At 45.6% G+C, this 17,470-nt stretch overlaps 1 protein-coding gene across 3 annotated transcripts; it reads left to right on the top strand.

Annotated features, from left to right (window-relative positions):
• The first annotated feature begins 1,284 nt into the window (after positions 1–1,284).
• INSIG2 (insulin induced gene 2) lies at positions 1,285–14,276 on the top strand. Of its 3 annotated transcripts, none has more exons than XM_066190327.1 (6): positions 1,285–1,357; positions 5,334–5,671; positions 8,479–8,603; positions 10,682–10,848; positions 11,273–11,372; positions 11,835–14,276. In XM_066190327.1, the coding sequence occupies exons 2-6, from the start codon at positions 5,428–5,430 to the stop codon at positions 11,874–11,876; spliced, it is 678 nt and encodes a 225-aa protein (XP_066046424.1). In that variant the 5' UTR covers positions 1,285–1,357; positions 5,334–5,427; the 3' UTR covers positions 11,877–14,276. The 3 variants fall into 3 exon arrangements, with proteins under 3 accessions (XP_066046424.1, XP_066046425.1, XP_066046426.1); XM_066190328.1 differs by lacking the exon at positions 1,285–1,357 and adding an exon at positions 1,686–1,868; XM_066190329.1 differs by lacking the exon at positions 1,285–1,357 and adding an exon at positions 3,827–4,514.
• Positions 14,277–17,470: the final 3,194 nt, after the last annotated feature.

The raw sequence follows: 17,470 nt of genomic DNA, 5'->3' as shown, positions 1-17,470 counted from the left end.
AGTCCCAACATCCCCTGCCATGGGCAGAGACACCTCCCCAGTGGACGGGGCTGGCCAAGGCCTTACCCAGCCTGACCTTGAACACTGCCAGGGTTGGGGCATCCACAGCCCTCCTGGGCAACTGCTCCAGTAAAGAACTTCTTCCTGATACCCAACCCAAATGTCCTGTCTTAATTTGTGCCCACTACTCCTGCATACGGGACTCAAAGTGAAGTGCTCCTCTTATAAACTTCGTGGCACTCCTCTGGACCTGCTCCAGAGCCGCAGCGGCGGTACCCGCGGGCAGTCCGAGGCGGGTCCCGGCGGAGATCCCCGCGGTACCCACGGGCAGTCCGAGGCGGGTCCCGGCGGAGATCCCCGCGGTACCCACGGGCTGTGGGAGGCGGGTCCCGGCGGAGATCCCCGCGGTACCCACGGGCTGTGGGAGGCGGGTCCCGGCGGAGATCCCCGCGGTACCCACGGGCTGTGGGAGGCGGGTCCCGGCGGAGATCCCCGCGGTACCCACGGGCTGTGGGAGGCGGGTCCCGGCGGAGATCCCCGCGGTACCCACGGGCTGTGGGAGGCGGGTCTCGGCGGAGATCCCCGCGGTACCCACGGGCTGTGCGAGGCGGGTCCCGGCGGAGATCCCCGCGGTACCCACGGGCAGTCCGAGGCGGGTCCCGGCGGAGATCCCCGCGGTACCCGCGGGCAGTCCGAGGCGGGTCCCGGCGGAGATCCCCGCGGTACCCGCGGGCAGTCCGAGGCGGGTCCCGGCGGAGATCCCCGCGGTACCCGCGGGCAGTCCGAGGCGGGTCCCGGCGGAGATCCCCGCGGTACCCACGGGCAGTCCGAGGCGGGTCCCGGCGGAGATCCCCGCGGTACCCACGGGCAGTCCGAGGCGGGTCCCGGCGGAGATCCCCGCGGTACCCGCGGGCAGTGCGAGGCGGGTCCCGGCGGAGATCCCCGCGGTACCCGCGGGCTGTGGGAGGCGGGTCCCGGCGGAGATCCCCGCGGTACCCGCGGGCAGTCCGAGGCGGGTCCCGGCGGAGATCCCCGCGGTACCCACGGGCTGTGGGAGGCGGGTCCCGGTGGAGATCCCCGCGGTACCCACGGGCTGTGGGAGGCGGGTCCCGGCGGAGATCCCCGCGGTACCCGCGGGCAGTCCGAGGCGGGTCCCGGCGGAGATCCCCGCGGTACCCACGGGCTGTGGGAGGCGGGTCCCGGTGGAGATCCCCGCGGTACCCACGGGCTGTGCGAGGCGGGTCCCGGCGGAGATCCCCGCGCTCCGCCCGCGCTGCCCGTGCCCGGCCCGGCCGAGGCCCGGCGGGCGCTGCGGAGGCTGCGCGGGGCGGGGACTGCGGAAGATGGCGGTGGCCGAGTGAGTGCCTGCGCTGCGGAGGGGCCGGGCTGGGCCGGGATGAGCCGGGATAAGCCGGGATGAGCTAGGCCGGGCGGGTAGCGGCGCCCCTCGGCCGGGGCGGTGCTTTGGGGCTGGGCTGGGGGCGAGGGAGGGAGAGGCCGGCGGGGCCGTTCCGCGGCGCCGGGACAGCCGGTGCCCGGCGGGGCCGCCCGGGCCCGCGGTCCCTCCGCCCGGGCCGGGCCCTCGGTGCCGGCGCTGCCCGGGCGGTCTGGGCTCCCGCGGTCCGGGGCAGAGCCGCCGCGCCCGATGCCAGAAAGGCGATGGTTTGTTTTGCTTTCGGCGTTGCCTCGCTGCAGGCGGATGTGTTTCTTGCCATCTCCTGCGTGGTGTTGACCAAATAAATCTTCTCGTTCTCGGCCTCACCGTGCCGTGCCCGGTTGGTCTGTGTGGTGTCAGATGTTGTGAATCGCTCCCGGTGCGCAGGGAGAGCACAGGGCGAGCAGGACGGATCTTCTCTCCTTAGAAGACAGTTAAGTGACTAAGTGTTTTAAAAATGTCTAGGGTGATAATTTACTTGTTAACATTTTGCGCCACGCCAGACACCCTGTGGCCGCCTTGCAAGTCGTGTATATGGAGCACGGTGTGTTGAAAAGCTCGGGCTGGAGTCCATGTGTGCCAGCGAGGAAGGAAGTGCAGCTGAGACTCGGGCAGTGCCAAGCCTGCAGCTCTCGGTGCGGTGTTACAGCTGGGAATGTGCAGTCCCGAGAAATGAAGGCTCGGAAGTCTTGTTGGTTCAATATGTTGTGATCTGTTCCTACCGGAGAGGAAACCTGCAGTAAAACATAAGGCTTAAAGGAGACAGACTCCACTGTCTGCAGGAACAGGGGCCTCCTAGTCAGAAGGAATCGGAGTCTTTAGGGATAGTAATTTAATTTCCGTGAAAGGTGATGATAGTATATATCTGTGCTGTGCCAGGGCATTGTGAGCCTAGGCTGCCTGGGGCACTGAAGAATCTTTCCTGAGCACTGATCATTTCCAGTTGCTCTGTGGCATGCCAGAAAGTCTTAGGGTCAGTGGAAAATCTGGAAACTGATAAAACAGCTCAGAATTATAGGAGTGGGGTGAGAAACCACCGGGTGCAAATGGCTGCATCATGCCAGTTGCAGACCTTGAATTACTTTTATAAACATCTGTCAATATGTACCTACCCAGGTGTCCTCGCTGTGGTCAGGCTGTTTACCTGCTAATAAAAATACGTTGCTCGTGTCTTGAATAACTTGCACCTGCAGTGGTTGTGTAGAAACAGTAAGTGATTTCCTTCCTGTTGCATTTAGATAAACCTTTACAATTAAATATCTTTTTGCTGAATGGCATATTAAAAAAGTGGAAATTATACAAATGCAGGTTTTATGATTTGGAAGTGATTTATACCGGAATAAAGTTGGACTTCCATTTGATCATCAGCATTTTTAGGACAAAAACCAGTAAGAGCTGATCAGTGTTCACATCAGTATTGCCATGTGGGACAGCTGATGATTCTTAATTAGGCTGAAGATTCCTGTAGTTGAAGAATTACAAGAAGTGGAGTCTTGTTAGAGGGAGATACCAAGAGAGAGTGTAAAATGGGGAAGTAGTCAATGCAGGGAAATTATTAGTAGATTTCATCAAAGACAGGGACTTGGGCTGATCTCTCTCAGTATTTGGGGAGTGGAACTAGGTCATCTCTAAGGTCTCTTCCAACCCAAAACATCCTATGATTCTATTTTAGTTGATCACCTTGGTGCACAAGATAGGATGCAGTAAAATGCTTGCTGATCACCCAAAGCTGGCAACATTTGCGGGGCCAAAGAAGACTGAGAGATCCTGCAGGAAAAACGGATTGAAGTTGGGTGTCAGAATTAAATAACACCTACAGGCTGAAATGCAGTGTGTGAGGCCTGGAGCTGGTACCAGGGTACAAGGACTTCAGTAACAGGAAAGAAGAGGGACCTGAATGTAATAAAGGATCACGGGACATGAGCAAACCACTTTATGACTGAAAAAAGAAACAGTTATACTGTGTGCTGCTCATTAAAGAAAGACCTAAAAGTGTGAACTCTGTTATGTATCAGCTTGGGTCATACATTTAAAAAAATGGATATGCAGACTTTAGGAAGTGCCAAAAGCTGTTGGGATGGTGAAGCAATCGGAGAGTTAAGAACTTAGCTTCTTTCCCTAGGCGAGCTAAAGCTGAGAAGGGACATAACAGTTTAAAAACCCGTGTTAGGCACAGTATTCCTGCAAAGAATTGTGAGCTGCAGCCTCCAATGCTATGTGCTGAAAAGACTCCTGTAAATTCTGAGAATTCCAGTGATCACCTGGTGGACAAAGCCCCAAGGGACATGAGGGAGACTCTCAGCTGAAATGATGTTTTTGTGACTCCGTGGTTTCTTTGCTGGAGGCTAAACGTGTGATCCAAGCTCCAGCGCCTTGCCATCCAGAGCAGGGAAAAAAAATGTGGAGCACCTCTTTTTGCTTGAAGGAAGTGTTGCAGCGCCAGCCTTGGTACAGACACCAAGGCTGGCAGTCTGACTCAGGAAGCTGACTAAGAAGCCTGACACCTTGGTGGTTCTCTTTCCCCCAAAGATGTGTTCATGATTACAAGGAATGTGGAGAGTTGGTTGTGTAGAAGAGACCTGCGTCCTTAGGAAGACACTGTTGCCACCCCCAACTGCCAGTGGGAAGTTTTGTACAAAGAGAACTTTTTTGTTTTTTTTTCTTTTTTTCTGTCTGTTGGAACTTTTTTCATGTGTTGGAGTGTTTGCCATGGTGTGGCATCACATCTGTGTAGTTGACTGGAGTATCTTAACTAACCTGGATGTATTTAACTTCCCTTTTGGCTTTCAGTCAGCAGAAGTGAATGAATGCCGAGTCCTCTGCTCTGCTGCTGTGTCTCCAGAGAACTTCCTTGGGATCAGCTGGAGCTGAGGGGAAAGGGGATGGATGTTCTGGTTTGGCTCCCCATGTGCCATAAATAAGAGTTAACAGAATCCGCTACCAGCTGGCAGTTTCAGATTTAAAAACAATGTCAGGGCTTTTTTTCCCCGAGTTCCAGGTGGCTAAGCTGTCGATCACAATCGTTGTTGTACACGACTGTGGCACTGAATCCATGTGTAACAAGACTCATGATGGACAGGTTTTGCTTTTTTTTTCAAGGAAGGGATTGGGATGGGAGCGCTGCCATTCCTGTAGTGCTGGCAGTTACTCATGTCAGAGGCTTCCTAGTGCAGGTGGAGCTCCTTTTCCTTTGCCCTCAGGTGCTTCTGTGCCTGATTACAGTTTGGGTTTATAGTAATGTAAAACTGGGCAGTTTTCACCAGGCCTGTGTGTTACTTCAGTAAATGTTTCTCTGTGTTGAAGTTACTGCTCTGGTTTGCTGAGCTGTTTGCTCTTTACTGGAGGTTACAAAACACTTATGCTGGAGGATTGGTGAAATTCTGACTCCAGCCTGAAATTTACTTCCCAGATTTCACTTTCCAGTTGAGAAATGCTTTTTGGTGTCTCTTCAAGAAGAGAGATCTATGAACCTCTGTGGCTGACTTAGAATTGAGGGCTGTGTGCTGCTGAATTATATAACCTCCAGTTGTTGCTTCAAGGAGGGCAAAAAACCTAATTTATTCTTACTGAAAAGCAAGCCTTTCTTCCATCTGATACCTGTGTCATTTCTTCACCTCCTGGAATGTACTTTCACATTCCTAGAGTTGTCCCATCCCACGTGTTTACTTCTCTGTCTCCTAAAAAAAAAAAAGAAAAAGTTGTTTGTGAAATGTGTGTTCTTTCTAAGGCTTTTTTGCAGCTGTGTTTGATTCTGCTATCAGAGGACTAACTGCCTCTTAAGAAAATTCAGAAAAAATATAATAGGCATTTTTTTAACCTAATCTCCAAATAAGTTAAGAGGAAAATACATGTAATGTTTCTTATATCTGAATTTTCACTCTTTCTTGTTATTTTTCAGGGTTTGGGTGTCTCCTAATTGAAGAGAGTGGAAATACTGATTGCAAGTGAATCCTCAGTCAGCCTCTTGGATGCCTCTGATAACTTAAGAAGTCATGGCAGAAAATGATGCAATGCCAACCTTACCAAAAAAGTGTGGCCCATACATTTCATCTGTAACCAGTCGTGGCATGAATTTGGTAATTCGTGGCATAGTGCTGTTTTTTATTGGTGTATTTCTTGCATTAGTATTAAACTTGCTTCAGATCCAGAGGAACGTTACTCTCTTCCCTCCTGACGTGATCACAAGCATCTTCTCCTCAGCTTGGTGGGTGCCACCTTGCTGTGGCACAGCATCTGGTAAGTTCAGTCCTGTGTGCATGCCTGGTGTGCTGAGGTAGTTAGGTAGTTGTAAAAACTGTGAGATGTGGGGAAGATAAAAAATTCCCTTTCAGCATCACAGTCCTTGTTGAGGTGTTTGTGTCCTTCTGATCTCCCCATGTGTACACAGATCTGTATGTGTCCAGGAATTAGTTTTTTGCTAACTTGTCTTACTGTAATATTGTTAGCAGAGTATAACCTTTGTTTTTTTCTGCTGGGTTAGAGCTTAACAGATATGAGAAGGTGGTGCTGCTGCTGACCTGGAGTTGGGTTATAGGGGTGTGCTCCCAGAGAGCCCTTAAAAATACCCTTGTGGTGTCCGACTGTGCAGTACACGGTGCCTTGTTTGGACACAGCAAACCACCCTGAGAAATGCTCCCTTTTGCGGTCCAGCTCTCCATTTGTTCCTCCTTCCAGTCCAGGGTGCAGCTGTATCCCTGTGGAGCTGAGAGCCCTGCCTGTGTTTCTGGGAGCTGAGGGCAGGCACGCAGTTGGCAGCTGTAGCGGCCCAGTGCAGAGCAGAGCACCTCCATGCAGTCTTGTGATGTGAACATGATCCATTTCTCCCATGGCCATGCAGGGAGTTGAGCCTTCTCTGTGTTCAGCCAGTTGAAGTGAGTGGACTGCTGTAGGCAGTAAGAAATACCCTCTTTCTCCTCTCAAGTATCTCAAGGCATTTTCCGTGTTACAGGCGTGATAGAATTTGACTTTCTGCCTGGCTCTGAAAATCACTGGTCCTTAGGGTCAGTTTCATGCTTTACTGGGGGAATATTCTCAGCAGCCAGTACTGGAGGACTCTGCTTTGGTGAATCTGTTCTTACAGGGGGTATCTTCCTAATGGCAGGTTTTAATTAGATTGAGAAGCTCATCATTCTGAGTATTAGTGTGAGTCAGTAAACTTGCTTTTGAGATGGCATCACTGTTTAACTAATGCTAATGCTTAAGTCTGTTTTTTTCCTGATAGACTGTTTGGTTTGGTTTTTTTTTGTTTGATACCTTCTTGAAATAGTACACTTCAGATGTCATAGAGAAAGGAAAGGAAACCCTCCAAACAGGTCCCTGAATGTTGTGTTCTCCAATGGAAATGCATTTGGCATGTTATGGTGGCAGTTACATACCTGCTTTATCTGTAGTTATCTTAGTCCTCTTCTTGTCTTGCCAAGATTGTTGATTAGCTTTTGGTTCATATCTTGCATTTCCTGCATTTTTTTTAATGCTTTAAACTTATTAAACTGATTGCCTTGACAAATAAGCCTCTTATATATGGATTAGTGGGTGTGGAAATGAGCCCCAACTTGCTGCAGCAGCAGTGCACGAGGTTTGCAGTGTTCCTTGCAACATTTGCACTGTCTGCATCAGGCTGCACCTTGTGCTCTCTTGGGCTAGCTGAGAACAGTACAGCTGCCAGTGGGACCCTGGGAATGCTACACCTTGCCGTCATCTCACAAGAAACTTGTGAGCCTTTCTGGGTCTGAGGGGTGGGTGGTTTTGATGGAGAGACCGGATATGGCTTGTAAAGTGTACTGTTTGATTTTAGTACTTGATTTTAAGCCACCTGATTTAAAGATACTACAGCCTTAATTGGCTTTTCCCAGCAGGAGTCCCCCCTGTTGAGGTGTTCTGGGGTTTTTCTTTCATTATCAGTCTCTTCTCCATTTTCTTTCTTTATCTTCTCTGCTAGCATACATACAGGGAACCTCTGTGGTAAATGCTGATAATTCACCCATTTTCTTACCATTTGTACTTGCACAGCCTTCCTGGAATTGATGTGAACATTTCTCTGCATTATGGTTTATTACTGCGAACAGAATAAAGGTATTTTGCATATTTATAATCAGTGGTGATGGAGGCTGCATTCAGAGAAGTCCTTTCATCCATCACCGTTATTAGTCATGAGTTTGGCCCAAGGCCTTTGGCAGGAAAATTGCTCAGGGAGGTTTTTTTTCCGCTCCAGCTTTACTGATGATTTATTTTCTCGAATCCTGGAGATCAGTTTCCTCTGTGGCAGAATAAAGAGCATTTGCAGTGTTACCCCCAGCAGTGTGCTGGACTGAGGGCACTGGAGTCTCTGCTGATGGCTCAGGCTCTGCTGTGCTCACACCACTGCAGTCTAACGTTAAGGCACCATTACTGTTCCTTAGTGGGGTTGGTAAAAGTCCTTTTAGCTGCAGTTGCAGTAGAGAACACATTTGTGAAGAAGCATTGAAAGAGCATCACAATTCCCTCGGGCTGGAATTCCTGTTTGCTTTCTGTATTCAACAGCTCCCATAGGCTCTTGGCTTTCTTCTGGGTGAGCTTGAGAGCAGCATTGAAGAAAGAAAAAAGATTCTCCAATGCCTGCTTGTAACAAGAACAAACGAAAACACAAAATATTGATGTTATAAACCAGTACTGTGGTGTGTTGGTTTTGCAGTTATTTCAAACATGTTTGATGGGTGGGATTTTTGGAAGTGCCAACCTGTAAGCTATTAATGCTCTTTCTGAACGACAGTGCAGATTTTGGTGTGGAGGAGAGCTCTGTCATCCTCTGCCCCTGGTAAAGACTGTCTGTGTATTGCTACTTTTGCTGCAGTGTCTGAAGATGCTGCTTAACTTTACAGGGCTTTTTAAAATAACGAAACTCTTTGAAATACCTCTTCTTTTACAATGTATGTTTTTGTGCTGTTTATCCTTGAAAGAAGTGTTGTAATAGTGACTGTAATTGTCAAAGTCTAGATAGCCTTTATTCTAGTTAAATGTTGCCAGTGCTTTAACTTCAGGGCCTTTTTTCTTTGCTGTCTCCACAGCTGTGATTGGGTTATTGTACCCCTGCATGGACAGACATCTGGGAGAGCCACATAAGTTCAAGAGAGAATGGTCCAGTGTAATGAGATGTGTAGCAGTCTTTGTGGGAATAAATCATGCCAGTGCTGTATCCTGTAATCCAATGACATTGGTGGTAACAAATGCCTTTCCTCTAAAAAAAGCTCACACAGTCAGTCGTGGTGAATTGGTGTTAAAGGTGTAACATGCAGCATTTTTGCAAGAGAAATGCAGAATGTGTGTTAGTGTCAGACTTGTAGCAGTATTGGAGCGATGAGTCTCACGTCTTTTTGTTCGGAAAAATATTTTCATTAGGAATGTCTCAATATGGGGCTTTGTCTTACTTAGAGACTTTATTTTCTTTGAATAATTAAAGTTAGTGTGGGAAGATATCATGCAGTAGGTATTACAGAAAAGTGCTTTAGGACATTGCAAGCTGATGTCCTTTTAATACCGTTCTGAGAGCTTGAGGCCCTGTCTTGAGGTCATGAGTGAAGCACATGCACTTTGCAAAGAGTGGGGAAAACTCAGGACCAGGAATACCCAGGACTCCACAATGCCAGGAAATGCTGCTACCCCCTTCTGCAAAGGATGCCTTCCTTGATGCCAAGAGAGTACTCTGGGTTACAGGATGCTTTTCTCATGGACTGGTGCACCTTACTGGCAGTGCTGTGGGTGTGAGAGGCTTTCTGCGGTTATGCCCAGTGCCGCCTCTGTCAGCTAAAACCAGAGTCTGCTGGTGAAAAGTGGGGTCTTGTAGAGAAAGGTGTTCATCTCAGCAACACTCATCTCCATCCCTGTCAGCTCCAACACAGTCCACAAAAATGCTGCTAAGAGTTCTGTTCTTGTGCTACTGAATCTCCTCATTCCCAGGAAGAGAGGGCACGTTAAGTGAAAGCTGGGAGAGCTGGCCGAATTCTCACTGAGGTTGTTTGGCCTCTGGTGGGTTTTGTTGTTGTGTGGTTTTTTTCCCACCCTCTGCCATCCAGTGTGGCCAGATGAGCTGGAGCTGCCAAGGTTCCAAGTCACTCCCACTGTCCCTCACAAACCTCATTCTCCTTGCCAGAGATGCACTGGTCTGGTGCTGTGGTTCTCACTGACCTGGCCTGTACCTGCTGGGTGAGCCCATGGCAACTTGGCTGCTTTTAAGAAATCAGAGTTGACAGCTCCTTTTTACACAGGTCTGATGATTTACAGCAAATTTCCTGCAGTTCTCTAACAGCTGTTGCCTATATCCCAGGACATCAGTAATGTACTGTCTGTATTTCCTGCTTGACAACTCTCCAGGCTGCTTTCTCTTCAGCTGTTGCCAGTTCTGCACGTTGCCAAATTTGGTGAGGGTTCTACCTTCTATGACACTTTTTCTGAAGCTATTGATTTTTATCCTGTAATTATTTACTTCAGTTAGTCAAGCTTGTTTCTCATTTCCATTATGTCTCCCTCCAGATTTTTGTGAGGAAATAGGACAGTGGTTTTTATACTGTCATCCCATAAATTTGTTTTCAGGCCTATGAAACGTGACAAGCCCCTTTTTAATTATCTGTTTTGGACAGGAGTAATGAGGATGAGTTTCCAAAACATTTTCAAGGATGTGAAACACACCAAGATATCTGAAGTGACTTCAAAATTCTTTCGTAAGCTGACAAAACTGACTTTCAATGTTGATTTACATGAACACTTTCCAGTAATATTTTCATTTTGATTTATGGAACACATTAACATTTTAATGCTAGGCTGAATGTAAAGCATCATGTAATTTAATCAAAATTGCAATTAAGAGTGATAAATACCTTTTTTTGATAAATCCCTGTCAGTGAAGAAATTTTATGGTAGATTTAAGATTTCATCTTGAGTGTAATAAAGCGCCAGGTGAGGGTGAGAAGTAGCCTGTGCATCATGTGTCTGTATAAAATGCCTGATTGTTTGGTAGGTGAAGAGGCTCTTCAGTCTTGCACAGTGCAAAGACCCTAAAATTTGAAGAAGTGTTTTAAGTTCTTAGTTTCCTGAGCCTTAATTACAAACCTTAAACCCCTTATATCTGATAGCTGTGTGAGAGATGATACAGGTAACTCTGTACTTGGCTTAAGGGTCTTTTTTTTTTCTGTTGTGGCAAAATAGGCAGGATGACAAAAATTGCTTTATACTTGTACATGGTATTTCCAAGCTTTTCCTTAACAGCCAGCTCAGAAGGTGGATTTTGCCAACAATATCCAGCTGTCTCTCACATTGGCAGCCCTGTCCATTGGGCTGTGGTGGACCTTTGACAGGTCACGAAGTGGCTTTGGTCTCGGAGTCGGAATTGCTTTCCTGGCCACCCTGGTGTCACAGCTTCTGGTGTACAATGGAGTTTATCAGTAAGTATTTGCTCCCCTAAGGTGATGTCTCCCCTAATAATGTTCTGAAGCTGTAGCATTAAATCAGAATAACTGAAGGGGTACAATTTGACACGATTTTCAATGCTGTCAGCACCTAATGTTGAGCACAGCATAAATTGGGCTGTTTATGGAATCTCTTATGTGTGTGTAAGTGAGAAATCTAGTTGGAAATGCTAATTGAAATAAAATTGCTACCTTGCCAACGATGTAACACATTTTGTTTGGTTGAATAAATGCTGCTATAATCAATAGGAAGCTTCCTTTGTTGTTTGCTGCAAGAAATTAAATTTCTACAATGGGTATCTTTTTGAGTTAAAACATCCTAATAATTGTGAATTTGCTTTGTGATTGGAGGACCCTGTATTGCAGAACACTGAGCTGAAAAATGTGCTTCCTTTTGCAGATACACATCCCCAGACTTCCTCTATGTCCGTTCCTGGTTGCCATGTATATTTTTTGCTGGTGGAATAACAATGGGCAATATTGGCAGGCAGCTGGCCATGGTGAGTCTGGAGGAGAAGGGTTGATTGCCTTCCAGTAAAAGTTCAAATGTACATATCATTTCTTCCTCCATGTGTACCAGCCAGCTGTTTGGCTCAAGGGTGTGCAGCGAGGTAGAAATCAGCAATCATTTCTTGTTGATGTACTTAGTGAGCTGATCCTACCATAAATCAGAGCACACCCATGCTTTGCTCTGTACACTCTGTTACATACTTTTCAGGACCAGGAGCTAAGTAAGAGCTCCTGTGTTAGGGGAGAAATCAGGCTGTTCCCAAAGTCTGACCTGCTTAGGGGACAGAAATTGCAGCAACCAGTATGTGCGCAGAATTTGAGGAGGTCAAACTTATCTGGGTAGAGTTTAACAAGAGTTATTTTATTATCCATTTTGTAGAAAAATCACTTATCTTAAGTCTTCTTCACTAGTTATGTAAATTAATACTATTTTTTCAACTTGTGTTTTTCAGTATGAATGCAAAGTCATTGCAGAGAAGTCTCACGAGGACTGAGAGGAAACAATATGCACCTTTTAAACAGGAAAATATCTGACAAATGACTGTTGGAGGAGCATAAGGAACACTTGACTATGAAATTGCCAAAATGCAATTTTTTTCCCTTGAGTGGTATTCTTTACTGCAATCTGTGATTGCTGCTTCTATAGAAACCTTGATGTCTGATTTTGATTACTGTGAAGTTACAATAGTATGCAATACATTTGACAATATTGGTTCAATTATAGGATTCTTTTTTCCAAATCTAAACAGTTTACCATAAATTCCTGTCTGTCTGTAATGTTGCAGTGCCAAACTGAACCTTTGCACTACATTTTTGTAGCTGAAACTTCTTGATTCACTTTATCTTGAAAGTTTTGAGGAATTTGTTCTTAACAGCTAGTGGAAGACAGAGGGGGTTCATGTTTAGCAATGAAGATCTCTTTCCATGATGATAGCCCATAATACCTGTATGAAATTTATGGATTACAGGTGACCTTTGATGCAATAAGTTACTGATTTATGCCTATTAACACAGTATATAATTTTTCTGACTCACATTACAGGTGAGGAAACTCAGTGCAGGTTTCATGGGTTATTGCCATAGCATTTCATTTGCTATGGTGTGTGCCCAGGATCACAGAAATGGAAACTGAGTCTGGAAACTATTTGCTGTTTTTCCCCTGGTATATCCAACATCTCTGTTTTCGAGTTTACGTGAACTGTGGGCAGACTCTGAAACTACTTGTGTGCAAAACAGGATACAGTTCAGGTCATTCCTGTACAATCCTTTAAGCTGATTTGTGTTGGTAGGAAAAATACTTTAGGAAGTTTTTATTGCAAAATTTAATTCTGCTGAAGTTAATCAGCCACTACCATATAGTGTCATAAACCCCTCCATTACCAATGTTACTCTTGGTGGTCCTTGCCCACCTCCTGCTCTGTTGGCAGGGATCAGCAGGGCTGTATTTTAGGTACTGTTGGAGCTCTTGTTGCTGTTACTGTGTCCAGGCAACCAGAAATGCATTTGGTCTTGTAGCAGTTTTCTGAGGCAGAGGAATGTTGTTTGACAGGTGCCTGTGCACAGACAGTGAGCTGAAACTGGCTGCGTGCTGAGTTCCCTTCTTAAGAAGGATTTTAGTGTGTGACCCATATTTGGGGGCATACATGGAATTTTCTCTTAGCTTTGCAGCTCCCTTTTAAGACCATGAGCTGGAAGAAGTGCAAGAAGGCAGAACGCAGATTTCAAGAGGACACTGCTAACCTGTGCCTGCACTGAGTTTGGCATGGGATATCTCCGCTTTGTTTTCCCCTTCTGTCTTTGTTGATGATGTTTAAATATATTTGTTATCCTTTTTTGTCTTTAAGTACTATTTTTTAAGTCTTCCATGAAAGGTTTATAAGACATGTGACAGTCACCTAGGGAGGCTGGAGTTGGTCCAAAGAACAAATAGATGTTTAGAGAAGTTTTTATTAATAAATGTGTGAATGCGTTGTACACGAAGCTTGAACTAGGCAACTTTTGCAGTCTTACCTGCTTACCTCCAAGTTTGAAAAGTGTGGAATGAGCACTTCCAGAAGCATTGTAACAAAAGGTCTGGTCGCAAAAGAAAAATTTCTTGAATGGGAAATCGTAAAAATAATAAGCAAGTGATGTATGAAGAGCTTGGTTCTGCAGCTCCACAAAATGTCAACACCTGCAACACACTGTCCTGGGATGATGTTTAAGGAAAGCTCCTACAGAGACACTTTGCTTTCAGCAGAGGCAGAACATGTCTAAGTAGATCCCTGACCAGAGATTGTCTCTTAATCAAACCATATGGCAATAAGAAGCATTTTATTAATAAAACCAAGAAGCTGGGCAGGAATGAAGGGTGAGTTTCTTTAGGCAGGTTCTGGCAATTTGCTGAAGAAGCTGTTGGGTCTCTCTCTTACAGTATTTCACCTCATCCGCCTTCTTTACTTCAACAAATGGCTTCAGCTTGGTGGACAGCGTGAGAAGTCTCTATTGAGTTACCAGGGCATGAGTGGCATAAAAATTCAGATGTTTCTTATCCTAAGTGTAGGGAATAACAGGGTACCTCAGTAGCCAGTGTGCTGACTTGGTAAACAATGTAGTTTCATCATGACCAACAAGTGTGTACAACTGAAGATGAGTTGTTTTTGTTATTCTCTTGGTGGTAGAACTGCTGTTACCAGTCTCAATACTTACACAGCCTTGTGTGTGTTGAAATGTGCAGTATGTGAGAAGTGGTTGTTGTGCATCTGTGGCACCCACTTTGCAGCACTTTGCACTCAGATTCAGCTAAACCTGGCTAGACTGTGCTGTCCGCTGACTTTTGAATTTCATTTTGGAAATTTTGAGCATGTTGTGCAAAGGCAGCAATCATCCAAAATAAATTTGGGTGGAGTCCTTTATTATATGTGTCTTACTGTTTTTATTCTTACTTGACTAACATCAATATGGGATCACATTGTGGGTGTCCTGTTGTTTCAAACCGCTGTGACTTTATGGCTGATGTGTTCAAACCCTGAGAAAGGTTCACAACAAGAATGCTGACACAGCCTTAACTTCAGTGGTGTGGACATGCTGCTACTCTATAGCATGTAGTTATAACAGTAGACTGTCTTAAAAATGTTGTTCAATAAAGATTGAATAAGGTATAATTTAGATGCAACTTTAAAAGCACTCTAACATCTTCACAAATTAACCCTTGTAAGGTCTATGCTGTTTAAACTGCTGTTAAATTGCTGTTAAAAGCAAAATGTGCATTAAACACAATTACAACCTTGATTGATAGGTTTCTTCTTTCTTTAAGAAATTATATTAATATTTAAAATACACTGAGTTGCCTTCTATCAGAAATCTCATAATAATTCTGACCATTTAGCTGGCATATTGGTCGCACATTTGTATAAAAGTAGTGAAAAAGAAGCAGGGAAGATCAAATCAGCTGTGATTCTATCTTAATTACCATGCTGAGCAGCCTTGGAAAATCTACTCTTTTGAATCTGCAGTGGGAATAAGATAACTTCACTCACAATACAGAAAATAGAGATTTAGAAATAAATAGCTACTATGGGTATGAAAAAAACCCCAAACCCACAAATGGTAGGGAAATTCATAATATATTTGTATTTATTAATGTTCTGGTCTGGATATAAACTGAAAGTTACTCTGGTATTTACAGATTCCATTCATCATGCCCATCACTGTCTCAAAAAAGATGTGATAAAGAGAGGTTTGAAAATGCAATGGAAAAGCATCCAGGCAGAGGAAAGGGTGGGAAGAAAAGTGCATGGGGGTTTGGGGTGCAGTTCCACCGCAGGCCAGCACAACTGAAAGCTGGAAGGAGTGCAGGGGGTGACTGGAAAAATCCTGTTTGTTTTGGCAACCTGTGGCCCAAAATTCCTAACTCTGCTGTCAAAATGCAGCATCCTGAGCATGCCATGTGTCTGACCAGACAGGTTACAGCCAGGGGTAGAAATAACCATAATTTTGGATAGGAAGCACTAAGATTAGCCAAAAGCATATGAGTAAAGGTGTTTTGCTGGAAACTCAGCCTTTCCCCTTCCATGTGTAGCCTCAGAGAATGGAAATTCCAGGTCCTTCCAGCCTGAGGGTGTCGAATGGAAAGTTACTTGGGTTTTGAGGGAATATTCCGACTGCTGAGCTGTCAGGCTCTTGAAGTATGCATCCTGTGCCTCTCACTACAACACGGCTGCTGTAAGCAGCTAGATGAGAGTAAACAAAAAAACTTTCCCTCCATAGCTCCTGTACTTCCCTGCTGCCATCTGGCTGGGAGCTGCCATGGGGACCTGTGGAGACGCACCAGTCCTCCCTTCTTTTCTTTTCTGGTGAGTAAGGAAGGAACTTAATTCCACCAGAATCACCCTGGACATTTTGCATATGCTTTTTACATTCTGGAGCAGTGTTACTGATAATTCCTGATGGCAGTGGGTGAACAGAACCTGTGGAAGGGATGTTAGATACCAGATCAGTCCTTGTGGAAGTGTGTGCACAGCTGGGCAGAGGGATCGCGTGCCTCGCCGTGGGAATAGCGATCTGATGCTGTTAGCTCTGATGCCAGTACTAAATGCAAAGCATGAGTAATTTTGCTGCTTAATGTTCAGCACTAAACAGTAAATGAAAGGTCAGTCCAACATGTTAACTGTCATGGAATAGTAAACACTCCTTTAATTGCTTCAGGCAGCCAGATTGGATTTTTGGTGTGTCTGTTGTCATGTTTTGAGCAGCATGGTCCAGAGCCTTGTCCTGATTACCTCCTCGCTGGTCAAATGACAAAGCCTCAAATTAAAGGATAAACTTTATGCCTGGACATTTTAGCACAACTGAGAGTTTGTGCTTTGAATGTTTAAAAGCTGTGTTGGGGAAGAACAGTAGGGGTTGTTTCTTGATCTGATCAGAGCTGAAATCCAGGTTGAAGTGTAGTTTGGCTTCTTCTTGAGGTTTTCCTCTCTTGTTCTTTGGTTCTGAGACATAGAAATTCAGTAGATCCTGTTGCACATCCACATTTTATTAGCCTGCCCAGCAGATAGGAGGCAATATATAGAAACAAAAAGGAATGTAAAGTGAATGGGCAGCTCCTAATTTTCCTCAGGCCAAGCAAGTTGAGTGCTGTGTCCAGTGTGCCCTGTACACCTGTGTCAGATGCACAGCCCACAGCATTTCCAGACTGAGGTTCATAGGATTCACTTTCTGTGCAGGCAGTAGTTCTGCCTTGTCTTTGGCAAACATCCCTGCAGGAGGTGACCTGTTGAACTGTAGTTTTGCAGGGATATGTGCACACATTGCAGAGCATTTGCATTGGCAAGGTGCACAGGTGTAACCACAAGATCTGCCTTTTATTACTTTTTTGGTAAAACCCTGAAATTGTGCCTTTGAAACAAATATGGCAAAGTATTGAAGGAGAAATCTGTATTCATAAATAAGTCGCTGAGTTCACAATGTAGTTTGGCTGTTTCTGTTCTCTGATTAGTTCAGTGTACACCTTGTAACCAACATTTAGATGTTTTATAGTTTTTGGTAATCAAACCTCAAAGCAAGATTAGTTTCACGCAATTATTGGGGAAAAAATGTTTGCACTAAAAGGAAAGCTATGAGAAACAGGGTTGAACCTTAATTCACCATACAAAAATTACGCAAGGAGAGCCTCCAGCACTTTCCATACTGTTGCAAGAAGGAAAAGGACAGTAAGCGATCATTCTGATTATACCCTGGGTTTCAAAACAAGGGTAAGGGGAGACCAGAACAAGCCAATACAAATGCATTTGTATTGACTTGTTCTGGTCTCAGCTGCTCTCCAAAGATATCACCTCATTGGCAGTGTTCACCAGCGCATGTTTTGGCTTGTCTGTTTTTCTCTATCCCAGCTGTGCCAGTTGTTCACTCAGTGACTAGGGATGCCCGGGGTAAGCCTAGCTCTGCCATCAGGGAATTTTCATGGGAATGTGGCTGTAGCAACTTCTTGCTTAGATTGACACGTTCCATTTGAACTCTGTGAGAAACTGCTGGCCTGGCCCAGGGCACTGGTTGGTAATGTTGAGCTAAAGTGAGGGATATGACCCCACGGTGTTCAGGTGGGGCGAAA

This window comes from Chamaea fasciata, unplaced genomic scaffold (genome assembly GCF_029207755.1).
Source record: "Chamaea fasciata isolate MVZ Bird 193981 ecotype frontalis unplaced genomic scaffold, bChaFas1.0.hap1 SCAF_8, whole genome shotgun sequence".
Classification (NCBI taxonomy): domain Eukaryota; kingdom Metazoa; phylum Chordata; class Aves; order Passeriformes; family Sylviidae; genus Chamaea; species Chamaea fasciata.
This window is presented reverse-complemented; position numbering and strand designations above follow the sequence as displayed.

Excerpts from the sequence above, each read along its gene's own strand:
- INSIG2 (XM_066190327.1), top strand. The coding sequence starts at position 5,428 with ATGGCAGAAAATGATGCAATGCCAACCTTACCAAAAAAGTGTGGCCCA. Across the intron at positions 5,672-8,478 it reads TTGCTGTGGCACAGCATCTG|CTGTGATTGGGTTATTGTAC; the intron begins GTAAGTTCAGTC and ends CTGTCTCCACAG. Across the intron at positions 8,604-10,681 it reads GAATAAATCATGCCAGTGCT|AAGGTGGATTTTGCCAACAA; the intron begins GTATCCTGTAAT and ends CAGCCAGCTCAG.